This window comes from Anthonomus grandis, chromosome 1 (assembly GCF_022605725.1).
Source record: "Anthonomus grandis grandis chromosome 1, icAntGran1.3, whole genome shotgun sequence".
NCBI lineage: Eukaryota > Metazoa > Arthropoda > Insecta > Coleoptera > Curculionidae > Anthonomus > Anthonomus grandis.
Window position 1 is genome coordinate 16758203 of NC_065546.1, and position 12088 is coordinate 16770290.

Below are 12088 nucleotides of genomic sequence, written 5' to 3' on the forward strand. Positions count from 1 at the left end.
AATAGAACATAGGTATACACTTACCTACAAGTAGGCCCAGATTTCCTACAAGGAATATTTTTACCCACGTGGTTTGTGTGTGCAACTCCCTTAATTTTGGCTTTTTTGATAATTACATTTGTATACATTTCACTATTTCTTACTCCTCGCTTCTTTTTCTCTACTCCTGTATCTGCCTCGTCCGAACTACTAGACTCACTCATTGTTTAGAAAAAAACTAGTAACGTTGAACAAAACAGTACCCAAAATATGTGATTGTTTACTAATTCAAATGACAAACTTGACGTACACCAAGCAACTCTCGTAAAGCGACTGAAACAAGCAAACTTTACGATGCCTATACTCCAATAAAATTTACGTCTTATAAACATAAGAAATCCCCTTTTTGGTTCGCTTCATTTACTAAACGCGTCGCAATGCATTACAAAAAGGACCCATCTCAGCGAGATGAGTCCTTTTCGAAATTTTGTTTTAAAACCACGAGTTCGTATTTGTAAGAACAAAATCAGATATGAGCCCTTTTCCTTCATAAAATGTTGGCCTACTATTGAACCTGAAAAATTTGCGGAAAAGTCAAATTTGATCAAAATCCGAGTTGAGTCCTTTTCGAAATTCACGATTCTACTAACTATTTTAAGCTTTTAAGGATGAAATTTTATAATGTGTATAATTTTTTGGACTATTTATTTCTCAGAGTTGCAATATTAGTTTTCTGAATATTATGCCCTCTTTTTCTATAGAATCATCGAGTGACATGACATGAGCCTTTTTTTGTTAAACAATCCTATCTTTAATTGCTTACAATATAGCTCTCCGATGGTAGCTTGCCCTCTGAAGAATTGATACTGAGTCTAATGGTATTATTAGTCCTGTGTTTGTTTAATACTTTTTACTCGAAGTGTACATTCGTTGTTTAAACTCTCGATGGTATTCCGTCTTGGTCGCATCTTCATTTATTTCGCGCATCTCCTCACTATCAGCGGGGTGTACTTTAAATAAGTATTTTAGTAATGTACATTCTAAGTTTAAAATTAATGTTATTACAGCAATAAATGATTTAATAGAGTTTAACAGATCAATTTGATATAAATTTTACGTTACATTTTAGTAAAGTATCTTATTCGTTGAAATCAGAATTAAAAATCTTAATAGTCTACGTAAAAATTCAATATGAAAATGATTTAAAAAAAGCGAATCAAAACTTTAAAAGCGCTGTTTTAGCCGAGAAAACATGACAATGTAAGTGTGTAAATTATTTTTAAATGGAGGACATGAAAAAAATAAAAATTGTTCCTAAACTTAGCATTTGCAGTTTTTCTCACATATCTGCGGACATTAGTTTTTTGTAAACAACAGCATTTTGTGTAAACAACATATGCGCAAAACTTGCGGAATTAAACCTATTTCTTAAATCTTACCGTTTCAGAGATCCCAATAGTAAGCATCGAATTTGGGACACATCGTAAAAAAAATGTACATTTTTACAGGCTTATCATCATCGGTAGCGTCAATGACTAGAACCACACATACAGGAATGACTTATACAGAAGTTTATTCCCGTTATGTCTCGGTGAATGACCAGCTGGCCTCCAAAGAAGAGGAATGTGCAAGACTGAACAACTACATTTCCAGCATTGTCAGGGAAATAGAAGAGAAAGGACCGCTAATAAAACAGCTACGCCAAGAATACAGCGACGCTTTGGATGCTATAGAAACCCTTAAAGAGTCAAATGATGCATTGCTTACCGAACTAACAGAATTACGCGAAGCGAACTCCGTTAATAAACGTATGGAGGGCCAAGTAGCACGCGAGAACCAAAAAATGAAAAAAGAAATCGCTGATCTTTCACGACAGGTAGTCCATCTGTTACAAGAAATTGAACATTCACGGGTCGGATCTTCATCGGCGTCTACTGATAATGATATGAGTGACAGTGTAAGCTCGGCAGAAATAATTTCGAAACGCCTGGTGACTTTCAATGACATTTCCGAACTTCAAGCAACCAATCAAAAGCTGCTTGCTATCGTCCGGGAATTAACCGAGAGGCAAGAGGAAGTCGAATCGTTCGATCCGTCAGCCGTGGCGAATTTGCAGCGAAAACTCGAAGAACTAAGAAATCAGCAGAGCGAATTACTGCAAGAACGCGAACAGCAGACCAAGATGATGGCTTCTTTACGCAACCAACGGGAAATGTACAAAAACCTTTACACTCAAGCTATGAAAGGAGCCGGAGATATGCCTATGCCGTCAGAAACTTTTAATGATCCAGAGAGCGGGGACGCGTCTAAAAAAAGTTCAGATGGGGAGCTCAATATGCACTCCGATGAAAAAGTACAGGAGTTGCAGTTGCAAGTGGACAAACATAAAAAACTGGTAGATCAGCTAAAAGAAGAGTACGAAACTTACCGCAAAGAGCGATTAGAGCACGAGAAGATGTTACTGGAACAACTGAAAACTTTAAGAAATGAAGCTAAAGATTTAGTGGTTCAAAATACTAAGCTGACATCTCGCGCGGAACTTAACGAGGAAAGAATCCGAGTGTTGCAGAACAACGTGGAAGTGTTTAAGAAACAAATAACCGCGCTAGAGAAGAAAAATCAAATCTCTAGTGAGTCTATTATTAAGCACGAGCAAATGGCTGATTACTTAAAAGATCAGGCGATTGAAAGCCAGACCAGGGCCTCAGAACTGGAAATCAAAATGGCCAATTTGGAAAAAGAAAACGCGGTTCTTAAGGACGTTGAGAGGAGACTCGTTAGGGAAATGGACATGCTTAAAGAGAATGTGCAACAGCAAAGCGTTATTCAGAGCAATGTGGAGTTGATTAAAGCCACTTTGGATCGCAATAATGCTGAGAGCAAATTGAGGCTTGAAGCTAAACTAGATGAAGCATACTTAGAGTGTTCTTCGTTACGCAGACGTTTGGGTGAAGAGCAGGCGCACTTCAGAGAGCTTTCCACTCACCTCAACAAGCAAACTAAACAAGCTCAAGAAAGAATGGAAGAGGAGAAGCAGGCGTCTGACAAATTACGCAAAGAAGTGGCAGAATTGAGAGAAGAACTTATGAATAAAACAACTTACATCGAAGACCTATCAATGAAATTGAAGAGTAGTGTGTTCAACATCCCCGACTCGAGCGATGATGGCCGTAAATTGAGAGAACTGGAACAACAGCTAGCCGACGCTCAAGCAGAAATCAACTCCCTAAAAACCCGATTGAAAAACACAAAAACTGCTTCGGAAGAATATTTCGACATAGCGCAAAATTCAGAGAAGCAACTCAAAGAAGTTCTGGACAAGGAACAGGGATACTTGAACGAGATTGAACGCCAAAAGCAGTGCGTCCGGGAGTTACAAGACAAATGCGCCGAACTAGAAGGCGAATTGTCCATTCAAATGGACGATCAAGATATCGCCAATTCAAGTATCAAGAACAAGTCGCAAAAATTACAAGAAGAACTTAACGTTAAGTCGTTGGACCTGCGTGCCGCCAGAGAGCAGCTAGAAAACGCCATCAGTGACATTAAGAATTTAAATGAGCAACTGAAAGCCGCGGAAAATAAGTACGCAAGAGAAATCACTTTGCATTCAGCAGATCTCCAAGCTCTGGTCGATGTGAAGGCCGAATTGGAAGCCGCAGTCTCACAAGTGAAGAATTTAGAAGCAGAACGAGACCGTGCCGTATTCGCCCTTAAGGAAAATGCCGAAAGTGCTGAGGCACAGCAACGCTTATTGAACGAAGATAGAGAAAAACTACAAGAAAGACTCGAGAACCTTAACAATCAAAATAGCCTATTGCTGGACCAGATCCAAGAAATCAATAACACTTTAACAATTCTTCAAACTAAAGTCTCTTCAGATAATTTAAACAAGAGCTCTCAGAATACCAGCTTAGCAGAGACATCTTTGAACCAGTCCTTAATTGAAGATGAAATGAAAGGTAGTGAACAGCTATTGAAAATTATAAAATACTTGCGACAAGAAAAAGATATGGCCATCGGTAAAGCCGATATCATTGAGGCCGAGCACGTCAGATTAAAGTCGCAATTTGAAGTGGTATCGCAGCAGCTGCAAGAGGCCAAAGTGCAAATTGAAGCCGAAAGGCAAAAGACTGAAGTAACCAATTTGTCTGCGGCCAAGCATGCGGAAATTTTACGCAAATTGGAAACTCTTAATGCTATTACAGACAGTAATCGCATCTTGAGGCAGGAACGCGATGAGTTATTGGGAGTTATTACTGAATTAAGAAACAGAGCTGACAAACTGGAAACCGACTTGGCTCCACTGCAAGATAGGAACATCGATTTGATGGCGAAGGCAGATCAAATGCAAACAGAAAATATTTCCCTGAGAGCTGAATGCACAAGATGGAGACAACGTGCTAATCAGCTAATCGAAAAAACAAACCGAACTAGTCCTGAAGACTGGAAGAAATTGCAAGGCGAGCGTGAAACCCTGGCTAAATTACTAACAGTTGAACGTGGCAATACCGCCAAACTGACTGACGAAAATAACAACCTTAAGCAATCTGTTCAAAAGTTAGAAGACCAGTTGAAATCCTTACGTGCGCAAAATAATGCCCAGTCTGAAGAAAACGGAAAACTCAAGGAACAAGTGGCGCGCCTCCAGAGTGAACTTACTCAAATAACAGAACAATTGGAGCAACAGAATCAGAATAATGCCAAGCTGACCGAAGAGGTCCGGGTTCTCACAGAAGATATTGCGGCGAAAGATGTTGCTATATCAGAACTCAGAAATAATCTGGCCCAAGTCAAGAAGATTGCCAAAAAGTATAAAACGCAATGTGAAGGTCAGATTAAGGATATCGAGTCATTGAGGCAAGCAAATGAGCAAAGCCAGAGCGAGCAAACTGAGAGCACCGAAAAGCAGAATAAATTACTTGAGCAGCAGAGAGCTGAACATGAGGAAAAAGTTAATCAGCTCGAAACTTCTCATAAAGAATCGATTGAAGATCTGAATCAGCAAGTGACCAGTAGCCAAGATCAAATCGAAACACTTAAGAAAGAAGTTGAAAGTTTAAAGCAAGCCAGTCAGGAAAAAGAAGAGAAATTTAAGACTTTGTTCAAAAATGCCAAAGAACGAATTATGAGTCTGACAGAACAGAACACAAGTTTGAAAGAAGAACTTGGCAAAGCGGAAAAATCGGGAGGTAGCAGGGAACCGTCTGTCGCCGATGGTGAGATGGGAAATACTGAGCTGGAAGAACAGGTAATTGTTTTGCGTCAAGAAAAATCCGATTTGGAAGAGAAATTGCAGCAAGAGAAGACGGAGTACACGTCAGAAATTGAGGCATTGAAGCAGACTATCAGTCAGTTGGAGAGAAAGTTAGGACAACAACAAGGTTCTAAGCCTAGCACGAGTTCTGCATCGAGCGATAAGTCTTCCACCGAGAGGCCTACGGCAGATATTAAACCTATTCCAGGTTAGTTTATATGTTTCACTATTTTTTTAAATAATTTGTATGTGTTCTTTTCGTACTATTATTTGAATTATTCTCTTTATTTGCAAGAAACATTCTTGGTGCAATCAATTTCAGTGATTATCCGATACGAGCTTTCTGTTTTAAGTAATACCACAATTTCTCGATAATGATGGAAGTTACGGGGTCAGTTAAATTAGAAATTAATATCATATTTTAAACTTCTATAAATCTACATAAAAGAATACAGACCTGGATTTTTAATGTTATAGTAATTTTCAATTCATAACTACTTTGAGGGATTTTTCAACAAAACATTATTCCGTCAATAATATTTGATTTCAACCGATTTGAGCAAAACTACTGGGAATGAAAACACATTTAAAAAGATTTTTTACAATTAAAAAAAAGTTTTACGTAATTTTTTTTATTATGCGGTTTATTACAAAATGAATAACGACCCTTTACGGTATATATCGATTTGTAGGAAAATTATGTAAACAATAAAAAACAGGAATTAAATATAAAGACTTGAAGAAAAAATGCAATAGGGAAACGAGACAATAAGATACTGTTAAAACAGTTTAAACAGTCTAGGTTTAAAAGATATATGTATATTATTAGTAAATTTGTGTATGTTGTCATAACTATATATTTTTTTAAGATAATAGCACAATTGCTGTTCAGTCTACTGGTAAGGAAGAAATATCGTTAAGTAAATTTTACTTTGAACCATTTTGTTGCTTCTGGCTTTAAGACCAAACACATTATAGCAATTTAGGTAGATTAAAATCTTTATTTTAAAGCACCCGTAAAATTATCATACATTTTTCACAATCAACAGATAAGGATTAAATGTCTAAATTGTCATTTGAAATTGGATCTGTTTGCTTTAAATATAATTCTGCTCTTTTTAAAATGTTAATTTAACGATCCATCCTACGAACCTTTCAATTTTTTTTTTATTTTAGTATCTAAAAAATTCAGTATCCTGAATTATTTAGCTTATAATTTAGTATCCGATCCACCGCCGTATATTTTTATTTTATATGTCAACATCACCTTCTTGCTTTTTTCTGAAAATTCGAAATTGAACCATTACACACTTTTTCTACTTTAACTACACATTTTTATGATTAAGGTATGCTTTAAGCAAAAAAAAAATGATCAAAGTTAGATTAAAGAAATACCTATATTGATGTAAAACATAATATAATTAAAAAAAAGTTATATACACTATTTTAAAATGGACGAAAAATTATTTAAAATATAAAAAAAGTTCAGTGGTTTAAAAATAGAATATAGAAAGAAAAATTAAAATGAAAATAATGAAATTTTCAAAAATATGAAACAATAGGTAAATTGGCAAATCTGTTGCTGTTGCTAAAACACATTGAGTAGTTCAAATTTAAACTAAAAATTCTACATTTTTTTAAATTTTACTAATATGGAGAGAGCAATGTATTACTTAAAATGGACACTCTCTATCTAAAAATAACAAAAACAAAAGCGAAGATCATAATAAGGACATGAAATAACTTTCATACATAATACAAACTTCCCATACTTGTTCAACATTTTTCTTTCATAAAGTAAAATTTCTTACAGCTGATTTTCTGTATACTAGCTTAAATTAAAGTATAATTCTAGTTTTTCATTATTACCTAATCTACGATTGAAAATATACAGATCGTGTTATCGTGAGCTACGTATTACCCAAAATAATGGAAACACCGCTTGGTTGCGGCTTGCAGGCGGCGGAATTTTTCGTTTTTATTTTTTGAACCGGGAGTCAGCCGACCTCACTTTGCTGTGTTACTGCACGTTGGATTAATAATTTTTGAGCGTTATTTTCGTGTTTTTTTCACTATGGCTGTTTATACCCCTTCCGAAAGAGTTCAACTAATTAAATGGTTTTATGGAGGCAATTCGGCAGTACAATGTAGAGATTTGTTTTTAAGTCACATTTGAGAATAGACCGATTCCTTGTGCAAAAACGGTTTTAAATGTGGTTACAAATTTTGAGACATCTTTTGTCCTCAAGATTGTAAAAAATGCCACACAAAACGTCAAGAACCACCTGTTGAAGTGGTCCAGGATATAGAACGGTGGGAAGAAATGGTTTGCAGTACCCTAGAACTTGATTCGACACGGTTCACTAGAAGTGTTGGAGAGGAAATGGGAATGAGCAATAAAACTGTTGCTTATATCTGGAAAAAATATGGGTACAAATGTTTAAAGTATTAAAAACTCATGAAATATTTCCTGAAGACCAGTGGCGAAGAATGGAATTTTGTGAAACCATGATGGAAAAGGCAAATGAAAACGAATATTTTTTAAATGAATATTTTTTAAATGAATCTTCTTTTCCATTACATGGCAGACACAATCCTTCCATTGTTCGTTATTGGTCTCAGGAAAACGAGCACAGAAGTTTTCAGTTTCGTACCCAGCATCCTCAGAAATTGAATGTTTGGGCAGGTATTTTGGGCGACAATGTTATAGGGCCATTTTTTATTGATGGCACTTTAAACGCCCAAAAGTACCTTGAGTTGCTGCAAAACCAAGTTCTTTCTGCCATTCAAATCCTACCTGATGTAGACCTGGGATCGGTTTATTTTCAGCAAGATGGCTGTCCTGCTGATAACGCGGCTAGGGTAAAAGAATTTTTAACAAATACTTTTCCTAACCGCCTTATTAGTGGGACTGGCGATATTAAATGGCCTTCTAGATCTCCAGATTTGTCTCCAAATGACTTTTATCTCTGGGGTTACCTTAAGCAGACCATTTACAAGCATGAATTTAGTAGGCCAACAAATTTAGAGGAGTTGCGAAATAAAATTGTCGAAGGTGCCAATTCCATTTTACCTGAAACTCTTTTGGAGGTGCGAAATAGCTTTTACGATAGGTTAAGTTTTTGTTTAGCGAAAGAAGGCGGTTTATTTGAGCCTTTTATTTAAAAAATGATATGTTGTTAAGTTTGTTTATTAGAGTTTTATTTCTGATTTTTTATTATATTTTTATCAGAGTTGATATTTTATTTTTTATTAGCATAACGCTTTAATTTTCATTATGCAAAACACAGCATATTAAACATTTTAAGATTACAATTCTATGCGGGTTTTACACATTGTCATGTCTGTAAAACCCGCATTAGAATAAATATTTTAAAAATGCCTGGATTTTCGCGTAATATTTTGGGACATTTTGTCGCCAAACGACGCAGCTCCCACGAAAGTCAGATGTTTACTAATCTCGTCCTCGGGCCGGCCGGGGCGGTGCTCTGTCGTAGACACTCGTACACGCGCGACGTTGCAAAATTTCGCCTCTATAAGTAACGAACGAAAACACAATCTGTATATGCACACTAATACAATAGAAAAAAATAATTTTAATACTATAAAGAAGTAAGTAACTACTTACATTTACTATTTTTTTTACAAATAATGCCATTAACAAAATAGCGTCTTAATAAATGTATATTCTTTAAAGTGGCTGATTTTTTACTAATAGGGCACTCGACAAATACTCAAACACAATCAGTTCCTATTCAACCGTGGCGAAGCGGAGGCGAGCCGCCATTGGCCAGTATTCGACCAATGTCACAGCAGGTGCGCACTGCGGCTGTTTTACCTACTACGCAGACTCCTAGTGCAGTGATGGTACCGCCGCAACAGCAGGTACAAATATCATGTTTTATTTTAATTTCGTGGGTTAAGGAATAAAACTGTTGAAAATGACTTCAAATGCTGAAACGTGTAAAACAAAAATCTGATCAGACTATTATACTATGCTTTACAATTGTGTTTACACTTTTTTTTAAAAAACTATTTGGTTATGACCTATAGAATGTGATCTAAATTGTGTTTCGATCTTGATTTAGGTGCATACAACAGGATCTTCTTCCATCGAGGCATTGTCCAGCAGCCCGACATCGTCGCATACAGATTACGTACCAGCTACTAGTTCTGCTAGTCCTATGATGGGGCCCAGGCAAGTCGCTGTTCCACCCACACAATCGACAGAGGATGACGATAGTAACGTTCAGGTATGAATGTTTTTTTTTTTACATAAGTAAACCCATTTTTTTTTTAATATTTATCTTTTTAAGCATATTTAAAGAAAGATCTTCAGAATATAATACTTATAAGTTGGCCATTATTTAGTATCGCCAAAGCTAATAAGAAATCTAATTAAAATATTTCTTTATTTGAATATAGACTTTATAATAGCTTTTCTTAATGATTTAGAACTTAGATGAAGACAATTTGAAGTAACAGAATTGCATAGCTATTTTAGCTTGGAGTAATGATGTGACAAATCAATTTTTTTCAACATCTATTATTGTAGCAAATTCATGTTGTGGAAATTCTATTTTTCAATTTATACTTTATTGATGTCATTATTTGTTCCTAATGTGAAATAAGACGTCCCTTGTTGCTGCTATCAATAACTTTTTATTAATACCCAATTATATTACATATATTGTTTAATTCACTTCCTAATTAATTATTCAGCAAAATACATAATGTCATTGGACTGGTATATTATAATACGTGGAATAATACCTAATGCTTACTAAACTATTTAAGGTTAATATACCCATGGTAACAATACAACATATTATTTAGATTGCACCATTTCCTATAACTAGAATATAATATAATTTGCTTATAAAATATTTTGAAGGTTATTGATCCTTTACACCTCCCTTTCCTAGAGAATTACCTTCACTATGGCCACTTGTGAAGGGCATTATCTAAAGACAAAAGTGTATACCTGTACTCTATATAAACAAAATTTAAAAAAAAATATATAAAATTGCTAGATACCAGTTTATATTTTACAATATTATATTATTTAAAATAATTAATGATATACATGTTAATAATAATAATTATTATTGTTTAACTATACTGCCTTTCAAAATTATTTTAAAGCTTTTCACATTTGAACTATTTCCGCGTACAAATTACTTTTGTAGAAAAATGCCAAAATACACTGTGTTTGCTTTTATACTTGTTTCACTGTTTTTTTCCACTGCTTATGCTCAATAACTTAAATCTAATCTTAAAATTATTACAATGAAATTATATTTTACATTTGGTTTACATATTTCTTAAGCCTATTTTTATGAATTATAGACTCTTTGCCTTTATTATCCTTTATAACACAATTTGGACCTTGTACAGCTATGATGGTCGAAGGGCCATCATACCAAGGAACTAGTTTATGACGATCTTCATTCGTGATTAGTACTAAATCTCCTGGTTTAAGTAACAATTGAGTTGAATTCAGGTCAACATATGCTTTACGATTACATTTTGCTTTGTCAATAAATTCCCTAGCTCTCTTATGAGCCGCTTGTAATCTGAAACGTATTTCTTTATCATACGCATCTAAATTATATAATGGATCTACCTGACCATTGAGAAATTCTGCAAGGTCCGCTTGCTTAGCAAAAATTAATTCATATGGGGTATAATTATGATATGCGCTTGGTGTTGTATTATAGCAGAATGCAAAATATGTAGTCCATATATCCCAATCTAAACGCGTTTCGTTTACACACATTCGCATAAACTCATTAAGAACCCGGTGATTACGTTCGCAACCACCTATTGTTTGGCTATGATAAGGAGTAGACGTTTTATGGGTAATTTTTATTAAATTTGTAAGGTTTTTAAAAAGTTCATTCTTATATTCAGTTCCCATGTCCGTTCTGACTTCTTTCATGGAACCGTATATAAGGATAAAATTCTCAAAAATAGCCTTAGCCACTGTTGACGCTTCTTTATTGGGGATTGAAATTATCACGACATATTTTGTTAGTTTACACTGGATCGTAACAGCATAAGAATTACCCTGATTTGATTTTTGAAAAGGACCAATTGTGTCAATGCATACAATATCGAGAGCTTTTTGGGGTGTAGGTGTCAATGTTAATGGTTCAATGTGTTTATAACCAGGCTTATTAACTTGACACTTATAACATTTCTTAACATAATGAGCGACATCGCGAGACATATTTTTCGAACGCTAAAATGATTTTAACTTCTTTAAGACTCTTTTTTGTCCACAATGACCTCCTAGTAAAGGGTCATTATGAAATCTTTCAATAAGTTTAAGCTGTTCTTCTTTATCGTTTATTTTCTTTGGGGGAGAAAATAGTACAATTTTTAATTTTTCTAATATTTCATGCCCTTTATATTTAAAATTATTTACGGTGCACCTCGTAAAAATTTTATCGCTTATACTTAGTCTCATATTTTTAAAATTGCAGTCATCAGCTATTTTTTCAAGCTTAGATAATAATTGCGCTAAAGCAAAATCATCATTAATGACAGGCTTATTAGCATTTACATTTATTTTATTTCTGAAATAGACTAATATTTTTACATAATTGCGTTCGAGCTCGAATTTTAATAGGGGCATTTTTAATATATCATAATTATTTAATGTCTCGTAAATTTTAGGTTCTATTATTGAATTTGGGGTTTTAGTTGGGTTTTTTGCTGCGTCACTAACTAGTTGTTTTGTTCGTGACCTAGTTAAAACAAAAATTTGTGAGCTTGTTTCTGTAATACTCTTTACATTTTCAAAGTCAATTCTTGACAACGCGTCAGCAGCAACATTTTCACTACCCT

General features: G+C 34.7%; 1 protein-coding gene across 4 annotated transcripts in view; it reads left to right on the forward strand.

Moving 5' to 3' along the window:
• Positions 1 to 12088, forward strand: part of LOC126744949 (nucleoprotein TPR) — a 122276-nt gene that overhangs the window by 48062 nt on the left and 62126 nt on the right. For all 4 annotated transcript variants that reach the window (XM_050452566.1, XM_050452584.1, XM_050452593.1 and 1 more), the window contains 3 exons: positions 1488 to 5444; positions 8955 to 9121; positions 9325 to 9489. In XM_050452566.1, the coding sequence (XP_050308523.1) occupies positions 1488 to 5444; positions 8955 to 9121; positions 9325 to 9489 (4289 nt within the window). The remainder of the gene's footprint in view (positions 1 to 1487; positions 5445 to 8954; positions 9122 to 9324; positions 9490 to 12088) is intronic.